The sequence below is a fragment of the Notolepis coatsorum genome (assembly GCF_963971535.1).
Source record: "Notolepis coatsorum genome assembly, chromosome: 1".
NCBI lineage: Eukaryota > Metazoa > Chordata > Actinopteri > Aulopiformes > Paralepididae > Notolepis > Notolepis coatsorum.
Genome location: NC_140165.1, coordinates 36,320,170 through 36,339,576, shown reverse-complemented (window position 1 = coordinate 36,339,576; position 19,407 = coordinate 36,320,170). Strand labels below are relative to the sequence as shown.

At 43.0% G+C, this 19,407-nt stretch overlaps 1 protein-coding gene across 1 annotated transcript in view; it reads right to left on the bottom strand.

Annotated features, from left to right (window-relative positions):
* The window catches only part of mrps9 (mitochondrial ribosomal protein S9), a 30,338-nt gene extending 11,147 nt beyond the window's left edge, over positions 1–19,191 (bottom strand). Inside the window, exons 1-5 of the mRNA XM_084312855.1 lie at positions 19,081–19,191; positions 15,086–15,268; positions 8,746–8,808; positions 5,686–5,716; positions 5,454–5,533 (exon numbers count right to left, since the gene is read on the bottom strand). Coding sequence (XP_084168981.1) covers positions 5,454–5,533; positions 5,686–5,716; positions 8,746–8,808; positions 15,086–15,268; positions 19,081–19,182 — 459 coding nt within the window. The 5' untranslated portion in view covers positions 19,183–19,191. The remainder of the gene's footprint in view (positions 1–5,453; positions 5,534–5,685; positions 5,717–8,745; positions 8,809–15,085; positions 15,269–19,080) is intronic.
* Between the last annotated feature and the right edge of the window lie 216 nt (positions 19,192–19,407).

Below are 19,407 nucleotides of genomic sequence, written 5' to 3'. Positions count from 1 at the left end.
ACCTCTACTGTCTTTAACTATGAATGTACACAGACTCTACCGTCTTTAACTATGAATGTACACAACCTCTACTGTCTTTAACTATGAATGTACACAAACTCTACCGTCTTTAACTATGAATGTACACAACCTCTACCGTCTTTAACTATGAATATACACAACCTCTACCGTCTTTAACTATGAATATACACAACCTCTACTGTCTTTAACTATGAATGTACACAGACTCTACCGTCTTTAACTATGAATGTACACAACCTCTAGTCTACGGTCTTTAACTATGAATGTACACAACCTCTACTGTCTTTAACTATGAATGTACACAGACTCGACCGTCTTTAACTATGAATGTACACAACCTCTACTGTCTTTAACTATGAATGTACACAACCTCTAACGTCTTTAACTATGAATGTACACAACCTCTAATGTCTTTAACTATGAATGTACACAACCTCTATTGTTTTTAACTATTGTGGTCGAAAATATTATCATGTCCATAGCTCTGTTTGAATACATATTCTCTGTACAGCCTTGACTAGTTGATATAGTTAACTAGTATACAGCTCAGACACTTGGGCGACAGTCTGACAGTGTTCTTAAAACAACGGCCAAGGACCAGAACAGCTTGACTTAGATATGACATGTTCTTTTTCTTGTTGTCTTCATATCAGTATCGTGCGAGACACGAAAACCCCCCTAAACCCATCTTTGTTTTAATGTTCTCATCTTTGTTTTCATTCATCATTCCCAGCTGGTACTTAATTGTATGTCTGACCAAAGCTCTTTCTCACTTTCTGGTCAAACGCTTGTGTGTACACTTGTCTCCGATTGTAAACTGAGGATACTTTTTCTGTGGCCACAGAAACAGAAATAAACTATGTTCTATTTTTATACAATTTGACTCATCTGGATTTCTACAGTTCACTGTCTTGACCCATTTAAAATATTCCACAACACTATGAATGTACGTACAACATCTACTCTCTTTTAACTATGAATGTACACAAACTCTACCGTCTTTAACTATGAATATACACAACCTCTACCATCTAACTATGAATGTACACAACCTCTACCATCCAACCATGAATGTAAACAACATCTACTGTATTTTAACTATGAATATACACAACATTCCAACTTCTGATTATTTGGGTTGAATCTACAATTTGTCTAAAACTGTATACTGTAAAGCAACTTACATGGTCTTCGTCTGAGCAATAGCAATAGCTGAAGGGGCTTTGAGGTGAAGAGGTGCCCAGGTCTAGAAATGGTATAGTATAGTATGGGGGGATAAGATAAGATATTCCTTTATTGATCCCCTTGGGGGAATTCAGGCATCATAGCAGCATGGGGGAGGGGGGGGGGTACAGGTAGTAGAAGACATGATACAGGTCATAGAATTATGGTACAGTGGAGAAGTAAAAAATTAAATAATAAAAAAAAAGGCAGTGTAAACAATATAATTAACTCTGGACATGCGCATATGGGCAACAAGGTGCAAGATGAGGGTATGTATGCCCTCTGTTATATGTGCCCTACAATAAATATAGTTACAATATATATATTCTAATATCTAATCTAAATATGCAAAATATATGCTCTGATGAAGTATACACACAAGGCGTCGTATGCATAAGGTATGTATGCTGTGATATACATCATACGTTATATATTGTCCTTTTAGGTGGGAGTCAGACACACTCAGTGATCGAAGTTCCTAGTAGTTGGATGTCTGGCAGCGGTCCCTGCCCACTGTTGCCGAGGTAGTTAGTTGAGTGTCGGGGGGGTTTGAGTCTGAATGGGGGGGGTATGAGTCTGTGAATGGGTGTGTGTGTGTGTGTGTGTGTGTGTTAAGGCTGAGCCCGAACCCTGTTTTTAGGGTCCGAACGTTCGCCAGGGTTTATCGAACGAACGTTCGAACGTTCGTTTTTTGTAGATTTTTTAATAAAGTTTTATTTAACTTTTTTTTTTTTTTATATATATAATTTTTTTTTTTTTTGCATCAAAGTTCAACAATAGCCCTTGCACACCGCAGTCACGTAAGGGGCTAGATAAACAAAGGCATTCGTTTTGTGGCATTAACGTTATATAGTTAGTGTTACACGTTCAATAACAGGTATTCACTCTTGGTCGACGGGAAGGAGAGAGGCGCGCGCCTCGGCTCCTTCCACCGTCTACCTCGGAACGGGGGACGGCAGAGAGACCGAGAGACACCGGCGCGGGGGTCCCGCCGGGCTCCCAACACCGCCTCGGCCAGAGTTGTTTCCAACGCAACCACCTCCCGCCATGAAGCTCGCGCTCCGTGGCCGAAAAAGGCTGGTATTCATTAATGATCCTTCCGCAGGTTCACCTATGGAAACCTTGTTACGACTTTTACTTCCTCGGCGGGGAGCTAACGCTACGTTAATGCTTCTCTCAAGCAGATCAATGGCGGCATTGCCGGAAGTAAAAAAAATAATAAACGCTTGCCGATTGGTGGTAACAGCAGAGGCGGGTGCAAGCGGTGTGACGTAATTGGCAGAATCGCCTGTCATTCAATCAAAATTGTTCTATTGCATTGGTTGAGACTAGAGCTCTGGTTGAGTATCCAGCAACAGCCCGGCAGAGACCATACTGGTTGAGCCGAGCGACTCGGGGGACGCGCCGCTTCACATCGCCTCACCGTCGTTGCGCCTGCTTTATTTTTTTTCACCGAACGTTCGAACCCATTAATTAAAGTCCGAATGTCAGCTTAACGAACGAACGTTCGAACGTTCGGGCTCAGCCTTAGTGTGTGTGTGTGTGTGTGTGTGTGTATTTGGACAAGTGTGACTAGTATCAGGTGTGTTGTTATCAAGTTGCCATGGATAAGTATCGTAACGTAGGTCACTTTAAAGAAAAAGAAAAAAAACATAACTGGATGTTGTTGTATAGTATAGTTAGGATAGCATAGTGACAGAGTATAACTGTATATTGTATATTAGTGTACATAGGACCCATTATCTTTTGTATTTTATCTTAGTACTTTTATCATGTCTATTTTATTTCTATTCTATTTTATTCTATTATTATTTGTATTTTTTGCACAATCGAAGCGGGCATGGCCACCTTCATTTCACTATATGTCGTGGGTATGTATGTGATGAATAAACCTCTTGAATCTTGAGTCAATACGTGACTAAACCCCACCCATCTGGCGCTCCAAGTAGATGAAAGCCAAAAGCAATTTTTTGTATATGCTGTTTGACCCAGGTATGATGAAAAACTGGGAGAGGAGAGGGTTATCGAGAAAAAGGCACGAGAGAGAGATGGAGAAAGAAAGACACACACAGACAGACAGACGGACAGAGAGGTAGTGAGATTGAGCCTGTAATCATGCAGACGAGCAGGCTGGCTTCTCAGACTGACAGACCTATTAAAGAGACAGTAGGGGGCATGGATTGTGTCGCTGCTACAGTGAACAATGGATTACGTGTGTGTGTGTGTCTCAATATCGCATACGAACCAACAAGTGTGACCAATAAAAAAAATACACACATGCACGGCGATTTCGTCAGCGAATGCACTCCCACTCAACACACACACACACACAAACAAAACTGTGTACCAAGACTAGGAGAAGAGGAGAATAGGCTTAAAGGGGAACTCCAACATTTTGGGAAATTAGCTTATTTAACATCTTCCCTGGAGTTAGACAAGAAGATACATACCTTTTTTGTCTCTGTGCGTGCATTTTAGCTTTGGGAATAGACGCTCCGTTAGCATAGCTTAGCTTCATCACTGGAAGTGAGGCAGGACAGTAGCCTTACAGTGCCTTACAGTGTATTGCAAGGTCTGACATTGACCAAACATGATATGCATGACCTTGGTGGGCTCTAGGTCAACTCCTTAAAAGGGAGTCAATGTCAGACTTTGCAATCAAAAGTTAGGGGGCTAATAACCCTTGCCATAATTTCAGTGCGCCCCCTAACTTTTGATTGCAAGGTCTGACATTGACCCCCTTTTCAGGAGTTGACCTAGAGCCCACCAAGGTCATGCATATCAAATTTGGTCAATGTCAGACCTTGCAATACACTGTAAGGCACTGTAAGGCTACTGTCCTGCCTCACTTCCAGTGATGAAGCTAAGCTATGCTAACGGAGCGTCTATTCCCAAAGCTAAAATGCACGCACAGAGACAAAAAAGTATGTATCTTCTTGTCTAACTCCAGGGAAGATGTTAAATAAGCTAATTTCCCAAAATGTTGGAGTTCCCCTTTAAGGGGGAGAAGAGGATAATAGGCTTCAGGGGGAGAAGAGGAGAAGAGGCTTCAGGGGGAGAAGAGGCTTCAGGGGGGGGTAGGACTAGGTAGTCGCGGGACGGATCCAGAGATTAGATTATATTCAAATGTATTGTCATTATACAGCACAAGCACAGTACACAAGAAAAATAAGTTTGACATCCAACCAGAGTGCAAATGTAACAGTAAAGTGCAATAGTAATGTACAGGTGATTTAAACTGGGTATACAATATATAAATGGTTATGAACTCTCTCTCTCTCTCCTGCACCACTCCCTCCTGACAGAAGCGTGTACTAGAGGAGCGGGGGTCGCCTCTTGAATTGCCCTCCCGACGTGTCTCCCATTTTCTTCCTATTAAAAGATCCCATGGAATGAAAAAGAGAAAATTGTCCCTCCTTCCATTTCACCACCCTTTGTCAGCACCTAGTTTCCATCAATGTATCGCTATGTGCCAAAGGAAATTCACATAAAATTGATTTTTGTCGAAAGAAATCCAATGTTTCCTCTTCCTGGAAAAGGAATAAAACGTACCTAATTCGTGAGGTGCGTCACTCTGCACTCGAGGGCGAACAACGAAGCGTTTTTTCCCCCCCAATACAATTCGATTCAGAGTCAGTACCCCTCGCCATCTTTATAAAAAGTGTAAATGTGTGAGTACTTCAGGATGTCAATCAAATAGACCCCGTGCCCGGCTCCGACGATCTGTTGCATTCAGAAATACGTCAAATTGCAGAAGCCCTAAATGCTGTTTCCATGGATCCTCACAGCTTTGTTCAGCAGAGGGTCAAGGTCCATTCATGTCACTCCGTTCTAACATGAGCCCATGATGCCCGTTGAGACATGAAACTATGATTAAAGGAACACGCCAACATTTGGGGAAACAGTGGACCGTGCCGGGCAGTGCCGGTTAGCTTAGGCATTGTCCAACTTACACCTCTCCCGAAGGCTAACCGGCACTGTCCGCTTTCATTCATTGTGCTAAGCTAGGCTAACATGCAGCCAGATAGCTTTCTACTGAACACACAGAGAGGAAACTGGTATTTATCTTCTTGTCTCTCTCTGGAGAAGACGATACGATAATTTCCCAAAATGTTGGCGTGTTCCTTTAAGGGCTTTAAAGATAAACTCCACTTCTGCAATAAAAAAAAATAGAATCCCTCATATGACATAATCGACACTCTACTCACATGCATCAGGGAGTAGTAGGACTGTTTCCCAGTGTAAAACATGTAGTGGAAAGGACGTCCATCCTCTCCCCATTGGATGGCTGGAGGACAAGGAAGAGAGGAAGAACTTAGTCGACCAATCAAGAGTCAGAAAACTTTGCTCTGTAAGGGCTGACATCAAGAGACACTACAGCTTGGAGAATATTTAGCAGGTGTTGATCAATTTAGCATAAATCACCACAAACATACGTACCTCTCCGTTGTGGAAATATCTCATTTGGATGCTGCAAAAGATAGAAAAGATTCAAGATGTTTTATATACTCATATATACAGTATATATTATATAGTAATAATATATAGTAGGTTCTGTACTCGGCCCACTCCTTTTTATCATCTACATCCATCAAATTGTCCGCCATTTCAACATAGACTTCCACTGCTATGCTGATGACACTCAGATATACCTCTATATATAACTAGACAATTCCGCGCGGGGGAAATTGTGAAAGTGTGGGTGACGCCTGTGCACCGCCGGCCAACGGGAGAGGGTCTCTCGCGAGTCTCTATGACAAACGGTTCAAAGGATACAAAAAGGGGGCGCGGCCTAAGGATCGGGGGAGTGGTCAACATAGACCATTTGAAATTTTTCGGACTTTTCAGTTTTAGAAATTTTTCTGACTTTTCCGAGTTTGACATTTTTCTGACTTTTCCAAGTTTTAGAAATTGTTTGGACTTTTCCGAGTTTTTGAAATTCTTCTGACTTCTCTGAGTTTTTGAAATTTATCAGACTTTTCCGAGTTTTTGAAATTTTTCGGATTACTCCGAGTTTTAAAAATGTTTCGGACTTTTCCGAGTTTCTAAAAATGTTCGGACTTTTCCGAGTTTTAGAAATTTTTTGGACTTTTCGGAGTTTTTGAAATTCTGTGCAGACTTTTCGGAGTTTTTGAAATTTATCAGACTTTTCGGAGTTTTTGAAATTTTTCGGACTTACGAGTTTTTGAAATTTTGAGTATTCCGAGTTTTTGAAATTTTTCGGATTTGTCCGAGTTTTTGAAATGTTTCGTATTTTTCAGAGTTTTGAAAATTTTCGGACTGACAAAAGGGGTGTGGCCTAAGGGGGCGTGGTCTAATGCTCGGGGGAGTGGTCAACATCGACCAATGAAAGAGGATATCCCAACCGAGTACAATGGAACAACCCGCAAGTCTCTACGACAAACGGTTCAAGAGATACACTGAGGGGGTGTGGCATAAGGGGGCGTGGTCTAAGGATTGGGGGAGTGGTCAACATCAACCAATGAAAGAGGATATCCCTACCGAGTACAATGGAACAACCCGCAAGTCTCTACGACAAACGGTTCAAGAGATACACTGAGGGGGTGTGGCCTAAGGGGGCGTGGTCTTATGATCGGGGGAGTGGTCAACATCGACCAATGAAAGGTGGTCAACATCGACCAATGAAAGAGGATATCCCTACTGAGTACAATGACAACCCGCAAGACAGAGGGCGCTGTCAAGCAATTCAGTACTGCAACACAGAGGGTAACTTAAGGGTTAAGTCGATTAGGTCATTGGCAGGTCAGCTGAGCCATGAGCCATGAGCCTCACAGCTGTTAGGCTGAACCAATCATGAGCCATGAGCCACACAGGTCATGCAATCACGAATGACTTGAACTTTCCATACAATGCATGTCTATGGGGGCAGATGCATGACTGCATTGTCACGATGATTAAAAGCAAACCATAAGAGATGAAGCGTTGTGAAGCGCACATGAGCACTTCAAGGAGTAGGCGAAGGGTTGTGTGCGATATTGTGGCATTCCGTCGACAATTGTGGCCCGGGTGGCGATCGGAACAGAAGGGGAAAAAAGCTAAAAAATCATCGTATTCCTAGAGTGGGATTACATTGGTGTCTATGGGGAGGAGAACCTTTAAACAAATGGTCAACAGTTGAGATAGAAATGTCCAATTCCATTTATTTCCAATGGGACCGAAATGTTCCCGTTTAAAGTCGATTCGTAGCCAAACGGTGCGGTGAAACTTTCCGAGTTTGAATAGCGCTGTTGCCATGGGCAAGCCGGTCGTTTTGATACCTTTCACGTGTATGGGGCGCGAACGCTCTGGCACGAGTAGTGTTTGCAAAATCGGTGGAATAAAGAAGAAAGAATAAAAATAGTATAGATTACTATAGTGTGGGTGGCAACCTGGCTTCGCCAGTTCACCCACACTAATAATATATTATTATTATTATTCATCGTCAATGGCGCAGCTCCAGCCTTTACACCCGACGACAAGTTTGAGTCTCACTTCTCTGGTTTCTGGCTTTGGAAGAGAGAAGAGTAGTGTGGAATATATGTTCCCCCCCTCCCCTCAAACATACTACCATCCCAGAGTTAATCGCCAAATACCCAAATGTCCCATCTCCCAGTCAATCCCTTTGTCTCCCCTGATCAATCAGTCCACCCTTTGTCTCTCACCTCCCCTCGTTTATCCTCCCCAGCCCTCCCCAACTCGCCCTCCTAGCTCCCCAACTCACCTAAAATCCCCCCCCCCCTAGCTCCCCAACTCACCTAAAATCCCCCCCCCCCTAGCTCCCCAACTCACCTAAAATCCCCCCCCCCCCTAGCTCCCCAACTCACCTAAAATCCCCCCCCCCCTAGCTCCCCAACTCACCTAAAATCCCCCCTGCTAGCTCCCCAACTCACCTAAAATCCCGCCCCCCTAGCTCCCCAACTCACCTAACCCCCCCCCCCCTCCTAGCTCCCCAACTCACCTAACCCCCCCCCCTCCTAGCTCCCCAACTCACCTAAAATCCCCCCCCCTAGCTTCCCAACTCACCTAAAATCCCCCCCCCCCTCCTAGCTCCCCAACTCACCTAAACCCCCCCCCCCCCTAGCTCCCCAACTCACCTAACCCCCCCCCGTCCTAGATCACCCCTCCTCCCTCCTTCACTCCCCCAACCCAATCTACCCCATCTCTGACCTGGGCACAACCCCTCTGACCTGGGCACAACCCCTTTGACCTGGGCACAACCCCTTTTCTCTTACTATAAAGACCTACGTTTTACTTGATTCGGGAGCTCTATGGAGGATACTCCGGCCTTAAATCTTGACCTATTTGTACTTTGATGCTGTTTGAGCTAAATAAACCGGTGCTAACCAAGTCTATATTTGACGAAGTACATTCATTGATCTGGTTAAATCCCTCCTCCACAGTAGCTCATGTTCACAACACGTGGATGGAGCTTCCTTACAGGGTGTGGGCAAAACTCTTAAATTTGCGTTCCCCTTTAGGAAAGCAGTGCGGCAGCCTCACCTTCATCATCGGCCGGGCTTTCTTCTCAAACAGACTGGAGGGGAAGAGGTAGGCAATACTCCTCTAGGGGAAAGGGAACAAAAGAGAGAGAGAGAGAGAGGGATGACATTTAGAGGGATGTAGCGGTGTCCAGTTCTGCCAATAATCACAGCGGTTTAGGGCAAACAAAGTGACAATGACGACAGAAAAAGACGATGCGCCGCAAGCTGCTGGGAAGAGTTCACAGAGGGGACAGAGTTCCAATGAATGCCCCCGTGGAGAGGAAAGTTAAGAGTTAGAAGTTGACGGATAATAGAAAGTACAACACACACGGTAAAGAGACAGCTGAGAGAGAGAGAGAGAGAGAGAGAGAGAACACAGGCTTCTGGCTGCATTGACACTTGACTGGAGGACACCCTGGATTCAACGGTTCAAATCGAGTTCACTCAGGCGTGTGCGTGTGTGTGCGCGCACAGGTCATTAGTGGCGCTACAGATGGCACTCTGAAGGTGTGTGTGAACTGGGAGTGTGTGTGTGTGTGTGTGTGTCTATGCATGTGTCCACCCCGCCGCACTCATCCAGGCAGTCTGTTCATCTTTCTCATCCTTCAGTCCCTCCATCGTTCACTTCTCCTTCTTTCTCTCCCTCTTCCCACATCTCTCTCTCCCTCCATCTCTCGGTTCAATTAGCGTGGCAGCAGCAGGTGCTGGCTGGAAGGAGCAGGTTGCTGCCTTTAAGCTTGTCAAGACCGGGGAAGTCAGAGAGAGGGGGGGGGGGAGTGTGTGTGTGTGTGTGTGTGTGTGTGTGTGTGTGTGTGTGTGTGTGTGTGTGGAGAAGGGCAGGTTGGGTGAAACATATGCAAATAGAGATTGTATGTGAAAGAGTAAGAAAGAAGAAAAAGAAACCCAACCAATTCTTGTGCCAGTTTACTACATTTCCCACAATGTCATGGCGACATCCACCGATGTCAAAATAAAGAGTCTAGGTCATCTCCGTTTCCAAGATTTTGAAATAGAACTGGCAGTTTTACACACTTAGAAAAGCCATTCAAACGACTCAAGTTTCTTCAGATGATGAAAAAAAGACATGGTCCAAATGTATATGAATCGGAATGGGAATGGATAACGATTAGCGATAGTAAAAAAAAATTATTTCGGCAATACTTTGCCAATGTTTTTAACCGGACCAATCCTACCCATAGAACCATGATCCTACCCTACTCTCTCTTGCCACGGAGTGAGTGTTCAGAGTAAAATGCAGATGGGTGTCACATTTAATGCAGGTCAATGTCAACCAACACACGCCGAGCAGCTTTTTGTGTGACACCAAGTGAGCGACGCGGACGTCTGTGCGGTTAGAAAATTGGAGCTTTGAGTACGTGCGGACCTCTGCAGAGTCCGTTCCGCCCGACTATGAGGGAGCCTTTAGAGGACACAACAATTGACCCATCTCAAACCCTGCCCCATTTGCTTGATCCTCCAATCACAACTGTTGCTTCCAAAGCAACAAATGGGGCAGGGTTTGAAATAAGTAAATTGTCCAAACCCGCGAATCAATTTGAAGGTGATTAATAGACACATTCCTGTATGCCATGTTCTGAATTCTCCAAATTCAGTATATCATTCGACTAGGGCTGGGTAACGTTTGAACATTTCCGATACCTGTATTCGATACAAATACCAAAAACGCAACAATTTTCTCTCTATACCTTACTTTGCTGAGTTGTGCAAGTCAATTGTAAGCTTTGTTACATTTTAGATGATTTTTGGATTCTTTCACTTTCTCATCGGAGGACGAGACGCGAGCCGTCAGATCACCTTACACAGTCCGCTGCTAACGTCTCACTCCATAATGTGAGGGACGTCAGGTGGGGGGTGGGGGCGGGACGGGCTTGGAAATCGAGCTAAACGATTGGGGGCAATGGGGAGCCAATGTATTCTAGGAATTCGCAAATGGGCAAATGTTGTGCGTGTATCATCGGAGGGCCGTCACTAACATCCTTGACGCAGCACATTACCCAGTGCACCACCGGCCCCTCCTGGCGACCGCCTGTGTAACTCCCCCAACACATCTGCTGATGACACGGATGACACCGACCGCTGCTCGCATCACGGCTGCAGCGTGAGGGCTGTGTGTGTGTGTAGGCCGCTTAATGGATGTTGAAAACGCTTTAATGGCATGTGGCTTCCAGGCCGTCTCGGGAGGAAGAGCTAAAAAGGCGGCCAATATGAAAAAAAATTAAAATAAAAGCCGTCACGTTTGGCAAATGAAAGGCATAGCCTAATTGTGTGCCAGATGAATTTTCTGGAAAGTGTAGTTAGCCGTTTTATGTTAGGCTTGGGCAATATTGAAATTCCCCTACTGATGCTATTGCTGAGAAACAATGATAAATTATTAGTGATGCACCGATGTGAAAATTGTGGCCGATACCGATAACCGATATTAATATTGCTGTTCTGGCCGATACCGATATTTATAGAAAACACTTTATGATAATCAAATAAAAAATCAACGAGCTATTTTCCAAAACGTTTTTTTTTTTTTTTTTTTTTTTTTTACTTTTGTAACTTCTTTTCAGAAATGACAGATATTTTGAAACTATTTAAGGCCAAAACATGTAAAAAGAAAGATTTTTTTTTTTTATTTATTTATTTTTTTTTATCTGCCCAATCTTGATATCGGACCGATACAGATGTGTACAAAAACGGCCATATCGGCCGATATTATATCGGCGGCCGATATATCGTGCATCACTATAAATTATATTGTCATCCAAAAAATAAACGAGAAAAGATGCATATGTGGCAGATATTCTAGAACAATTCTGACAGACAATTATTGTCGCTAGCTTGACATAGGACTTTGTTACAAAGTTAATGTAACACAAGCATTGTTGAAGATTGAAGCATTTTTATTCCAGCTTCCAATCAGAATTGATAAAGTGAGCAGTGATGGACAAATAGCAATGTAAATTAACAGTGCATAGAACTATCCCCAACTGCCTTTTTCACATCAGAAACGACATATCCAATGTGTTGGGTTTGCTCAAACCTTGACTAAACCTTCTCAGTTGGTGATTGTTCCGTTATAATATAGACTCAGTTGTTTGTGGCTAAAGGAGTTGTTTGTTCCTATGGTTTACCATGTTTGACGTTGCACAGTTTGGAGAGCTATGAGGCTACTGTAGGAGGGACTCAAGAGTTCAGTGTAAAAGTGAAAGTAAGAGGTTGACATTTACATTATTTTGCTAATGAAAGCAGACATCTTTCCAAAGTTTTCTGCACCAAGTTAAGCTACATGCGGTAACGTTATATACAGGGTCAGAACGTAGGCTCACATAATGTTACCTTTGATAGGCTACAACAATTCAGTGACGCAAGAGAGAAATGGAAAGAGGGTCACAAAAAAAAATAAAATAAAAATAAAAAATTTTGATTATCAATCGGTATCGATTAAAATATATCACGATAATCATCCTTATCGTTTTATTGCCCAGCCCCAACATTTTCCCATATATTTCCAAATGTGTGATTTGTTATCATCACAATGTTATTATTTTCACTGTTGTAAGTTCAAAATAGCCAAATAATGTTGCGATACTAAACAAATACCTAGCATGCCCTATTCAGGTGACAGTAGCACATAACTTGCACATCACCGACAGTGAATTGGAAAGCATATGGAATTTTTTGTGCCAAAGTGGGGATCACAAGATTATTTTTGTTCACACGTTAGTTAGGATTGAAATTGATGTTTGATTGATGGTTCGTCTGTCAACTGCCGATGTGAAACAATACCAAACCAAGAAAAACTGCCACAAGCTAATGATTTAACTTTTTTGATTCGGAACATCACAAACAAACTTAGGTGTGAAAAGGCTCCGAGCAGTCTAATGACCTAGTGACTCTAATGACTCTCCCTCTCTCTCCCTCCATCAGGGCTTACGTTAAACAATGGTATAGGGACACATCACCACTATTACAAAGCATCAGTGCCACCATGTGGTTTAACCTTCAGGCGGCCCGTATACACGCGTTGCGGCACTTTGCCGCATTTTCGATCGTCACCACACTCGACCTATTGCGTGCTTCCAGTCTCGAGTTACAAGACGAAACATCCGACGAGCGTCATTTGACAAGCCATTCGGACAAGTGACCACGTCCGGTTTGGCCAGGTCCTGAACGGATCGGTCACCGCTGATGGCGGAACTGATTGACCACCTATGTAGCCAATGAAATTCTGGAGCCAACGGTATATTACATGAGGGCTGATTCCTACGGTAAACGGAGAGAAGACGTAGAAGATGTTTGTTTGGATATTCCTTGGATATTCCCCATTCGCCGTCCAAATGAATGAGCGGTCCACCATTTTGGACGAATTATTACCGATACAAGGATTACAAAAACATCTGTAAAACACTAATTTCCCGTGGGATTGTTATAAACTTTGGACCTGTACTGTAGATAAGACGTCAGGCTATGGAACCATTATGTTTTCCAACTCCTACCTCTCAGCTGGAACTCAAAAACAGGCATCTGGCAACAAGTAAACAAAACGTGAGTCACATATTTCAGTGTGTTCAAACCTCTAACTCTATTAAATTAGCACTCAGAGTGATTCTTCTACTGTTGTGGAAGAAAGTTCAGAATGTTTCCTTTCAAAAGAGACCAGACTCATGCATGTGCTATAAGTAGGGGTGGAACAGCACGCATTCGAACCGTACACCGTTCGGCACGACCTCCACGGTTCGGGGCGTGTGGGTATTGTTCGGTTCAGGGGATGCGCAAAAAATAAATAAAATTTATTTTCACAGAGGCGAGAGATGGTGACACACTGGCTGCTGGCAGCAGGTGCTAGTCACTTTGTGGAAATGGCAAGCGCAATATAAATCAATCTTCATTACGACTTTAAAAACATAGCCATTAACATTACATAGGCCTACACACATCTTGCCATAACGTTAACGTTAGCACGGTTTGTACAAAACAACGCATGTTTAACTATGGTAGCCCGCCAGCTCTAATACAGCCAATGAAATGTTACCATAGCTACTAGCTAGCAGAGGAGAAAATGGGAGTCTGAGAGGCGGGTGTTGAAAGACAATGATAGGCGTTTATTCAACATCCAAGAAGGGTAACATCTGTGTTTACTAACTCCAACCGGGACTATTGCCTACCGTTCGGGGCATGTGTGTATCATTTAGTTATAAATGATTTACTTACTTCCTTGTGTGAAGTCACTTCAGATACAGCATGCAAGACACTCAAGAAGCAAAAGCGAGTCAAGTCGATTAGGTACCATGCAGTGAAAAGCGGCATAAGATAATACTTCATAATGTTTCATGCAATTAAAAAGTTAATATATATTTCGTACACACGATTTATTTATTTTAAATAACACTGTGACTTTTCCTTTTTGATAAGAAAGTCTAGTGCTGGTTGAGCATATGCATACTTTATGTTGATGGGCTTTGTCTATAATGTGGCAAAAAAATAGAAAGGTTTAATTATTTTGTTTGTTTGCACTAAGTTAATACTTTGACAAATGTTGCCTATATTTTTCAGTCAGTTTGGTATTTGTGTGCCAAACATTATTAAAGGTAACCCTTTTTTTTTTTACCAAATAAATTAGAAGCATGTTTAAATCAGCAATGCCTCCCCTCTCTCTCCTAGCTGTCTGCTCACTGTCAAAATAATGTGCCTGATGTCAAACTGCCTCATTCTTTCAGTTTTTGCATGACTACGTCCTTGAGAATAACTGAAAAGTTGGATTATTTTTAGGCTATATATCTTATGCTGATGTATGGTATTTTTGGAGTGTTAAATTTTTTTTAAATAAAAAATAACCTATATCGAACCGAACCGAAACACCAAAACCGTGATACGAACCGAACCGTAGATTGTGTGAACCGTTCCACCCCTAGCTATAAGTGGTTCAAGTAATAAATCGCAAATTACTTTGGGTATGCAATCGTTAGGCGTTTTATGCTAAATGTGGCCTCAGCATATGGGGTTAAAAATAAGAAAAGAAAATACATACATATACAGTATATATATTTTTAAAAGCTTGGGGCCAGCGTAGAAACAGACACATCATTGATTGTTCCTCTGTTCCACTCTGTGCATGTGTGTGTATGTATGCATGCATGCGTGTGTTTTCGTGTTCACCATTAAACTATTGTGCAACCTTATACACTGTACTCAATCTTTTTAAATTGCAGGAACTTAAGAGCAAATGGCTTTCTTCACTGCACATTTCTTTGACTCCCGTACGAGGGGCACAGCCCCTCTCTGGACCACCCCCTAGTTGCGACTCAGCACCATCTTCTTTGAACATCCTGGGGAAAGCCCGTTTCTCTTACATTTACGTCGTCTTGGGTGAAGGTCTCAGGATCTTCTCCCATCATGTTGGCCAGGTGGCGTTTCCCCACGTCGAACTCCTCCACCTGCTTCTTGACAAACTCCTCTGTGAACTTCTCCGGGCCGGCGGCCGCCAGGTTCCTCCTGTGGTGGACGGCACTCACACATATCTGCCTCCGTGGGACCTGGTGAGAGGAGGGACAATTAAGACTTAATACATTTACATTTATCCATTTAGCTGACGCTTTTATCCAAAGCGACTTACAAGTTTTGTACGACAAGTAAGCAGGAAGAGTACAACTCGCAAATTGTTTAAATTTTTTTTTTACATTTTTATTTTATTTTTTTAACCAGGAAGTCCCATTGAGATACAAGATCGGTTTGGGAGAGGGAGGTAAGGGGTTTTAGATTGTGTGTTGTGAAGTTTAGACTTCAGGGAGGGAGAGTAAAGTACAGAAAAAATCTGTATCGATTCCCAGGTAAAAAGAAACATTTTCAGGCTCGGTGTCCCGAAAAGACCCACCGCGTAGGCCAGATGCAAGCCGCATTTTACAATAAACTTCTGTGGGGCTGCTTAAAAAAAATTATAATCGCAAATGTAAATCGCAATCACAATATCTGTCAGAAAAATCGCAATTAGATTATTTCCCAAAATCGTGCAGCCCTAGTCCTAACATATTATGCCAAGTCGAGAGCCTTGAAGCGGATTTGTGCGGCAATGGGGAGCCAGTGCAGGTCCCTAAGAAGTGGGGTGACACCGCTGACTTCGGTAGGTTTGAGATCAGGCGGGCGGCTGCGTTCTGAATGAGGCTTGGTGGCAGTGGTCAGAAGGCCAGCAAGCAGTGCGTTGCAGTAGTCTAGGCGGGAGATCCTGTTGATTGGACGAGGAGTAGCGTGGCTTCTTTTGTCAGGAAGGGGCGGATCCTTCTGAAGTTTCTCAGGAAGAATCTGCAGGTTCTGGTTGTCGCTGTGATGTGAGCGGAGAAGTTCAGCCGGTCGTCAAGGACAACACCAAGGTTAGGATTTAAGGCTTTTTTTATTGTTTTGTTTTATCCTGAAGAATTATAAGTACCGGTAGGCTATGTCTATGTAAGGCTAGTAGGCAAGCAGCACTAGATTTAAAGAGGTGCTTTATAAAGAGGTGTACAGTATATTATCATATTACCCCCATACAGTCCCTCATTTGCACCTTTGTTTACTTTTCTCATATCTTTACATTCAGAGTTAATTATATTGTTTACACAGTTTTTTCTACTAATTTTTATATTAAGAATCTAGCCTAATTGTATTGCCTATATTTATGTCTTTCTACTATTACCATGCCCATACCTGTACCTCCCCGCCCCCATGCTGCTATGACGCCTGAATCTCCCCAAGGGGTCAAAGGGGATCAATAAAGGAATATCAATAAAGGAATACGTTTTTTTGTTTTTGTAGGGGAAAAAATATTCCCTAAATCAACTAGGCCGACAGGCCGATAAAAGTCTGAAGACTGTTATTAAGTCATCTAAGAATTTTAGACCAACCTGTTTCAGTTACTTCTCTCTTACTCATACTAGCAAGCAAAGTTACAAATTATGGAATCGACTGTAGAAACAGCGACAGGAAACGTGTCACTTGCTCAATAGGTTTTAGATGTGAATGAAGCACCTCATGGATAGAGTTGTTATTGCAACTCACTGATTCATTCGCTCACTCACACATGGTTAGCCACTCTGACCCTAGTGACAGCTCAAAGGCATGTCACTTTGCATAAGACCAGTTCAATCCATTGGAACAATGCTTCGCATCTGTGACACTTTTCCAAAAGGACGCTTGATGACGTCACAAATTCAAATCATGATGTTCTATGTTTATAGACCGTTTTGTCATCTCCTACGTCATCTTCTGGGCAAAACTCGACTTCTGAAACCAAACCACACGCAAATCTTTTTTGCACAGACAGGTTATCATATCTCACATGGTTCCATCCAAAGTCTGTCCCTGGAGACCTCTGAAACCAAATCGCACCCAAAGATGTCTTTATTGTTTACAAACAGTAAAATAGTCTATAGATATTGACTTAACAACATACTGACAGATTGACCTATCTCAAACCCGCCCTCACAACTATTGCTTTCCCGAGGGTACTTCTGGCTTGGTCAGACGTTGCAATGAACACAATTGGCAGTATTCAAGTCAAGTCAAGTCATGGCTGGGAAGGTGGTGAGGGTATTAGTTGTTGCATTAGTGACTCGTGATCAGCGGGGAGGGGATCTGGGGGAGAACGCTCTCCCAGTGAAACTCCTCGCTCGGGTGAAAATAAGTGGCTGGTGACTGCACAATCATGTATCGGAGGAGACATGTGGTAGTCTACATCCTGCCCAGAGCAATAGAGGGTAGCGCAATGACCAGACCAGGACCGTGGGGAATTGGCATAAGATGGCTTGAGATGGATCAATCAGGGCACAGACCTCTCCTAACAAGGGCATGGTAGGCTAACCCTGTTCTGTGTGGAATCAGCAAACAGACCCATGTTAAAAATAATGTATGGGCGGATTGGGCGCCCAAGTGGCGAACCATGTAACGCGCTGCGTCGCGGCACGGCACGGCCGACCAGGGTTCGATTCCCGGACCCGCCGTCATTTGCCGAATGTCTTCCCCCCACTCTGTCTCCCGCTCTTCCTCTCTCTCTCTCTACTGGACTGCCCAGTAGCAAAAAGCGATAAACGCTAAAAGAAAAATCTTAAAAAAAAAGAATAATAATGTATGGGATATACAATGTAGCCTATTTCATGTTTTAGTTAGACTTGATGGTATCTGTGTGTTTTTAACCATTGAGATCAGTGGAATAGCACAAAGTAAATTATTCTTTGGGGTGGATTTTCCCTTTGAAATAATAACTATGGGCTGTAAAGTACTACTGCTTGACCTGAACCCACCTCACCCCTGCCCACTTTGACAACCTAGGATGGCTTAGAGTAGATGACAGAGTACAGCAACTTGCAATGGGCCTGGTCTACAAGATACACTACACGACCAAGGTACCCATGTACTATGTACATGTCAAAATACTTCCCAAAGGTCAGTGAATAGTAATACCACGATCACAACACCAGAGGGAGCTCCACAAATCATGTTAGTTAAACCCAGATTCGGCTCAAACAAGGGACTAAACACATTTCGCAATTATGCCACATCAATGTGGAACGCCCTACCCAAAGATGTAAAGGAATGTGAATCACTACCCACTTTCAAAAACTCTCTCAAAGAACACCTACGGGAGACTGCAATTCGAAACTGGCCCCTGTAAATGTCCTAACCCAACCCCCTCCAATGTACAGTAAATGACCAAGTATGGTTTTGTCAATATTCCAATGTACAGTGTACAGTGTCCCCCACCCACCCCCACCTACCCCCAACCTCCTCCAATGTACACTGTATATACTGTATGGACTCTTTTTGTATCACAAAACAGTACTGTATTTGCAAATCTGGTATGTCATACATGTATAGATGTAGCAGCACTGTATCTGTATGTCATATATGTTATGATGAATTGAAAATGGGGGACCCTGATGAGACGAAAGACGAAAGTCTTTCTCTGGTCTGCATCCCCTTAACAATTGTATGTATTGAGTTGTACTGTATTGTACCCATTCTGCAATCTGTTAATAAAGTTTTCAATCAATCAAACACAACATGCCGTGGCTAGGCTAGGTCTGCTATTAGGACAATGCCATGGCAACGTTTCAGTGCAATAATGATGGATCAATGTCTTACATAAACTACACGACAGGACACAAGAGGACTACATCTATTCTTAATAACGCTGATGTAAACTGCCACGATGATGACTACGGTATTCGAGTTTGACACTTGACAGGCACTGCTTGCTAACGTTAGTTCAAGGACGTCAACATTCGTTGGCATGTTTGCTTCTTAGTTTCTTTCGTTTTACATTCAGTGTAAATATAAAACGGGTAAGAAGAACGATTAGGAAAAACCCAACTCTTACCTGTTGTTGACTTAAATTTGACGACACCGCATTGAAACTGGAGCAGCAATTCCGACATTTCCACAAAATAGATCCCACAGCTCGCCTAGTGGAGGCCGCCATCTTTGGAGACAACAGTGACGTCAGGACCGGAAGTTCATGAATGAATTAATGAAAACTTTATTTAACAGATTGCAGAATGTGTACAATACAGTACAGCTCAATACACACAATTGTTAAGGGGATGCAGACCAGAGAAAGACGTTTGTCTTGTTTACATCAGGGTCCCCCATTTTCAATTCATAGTGACATTTATGACATACACGACAACACTGATAACGTCTGGCA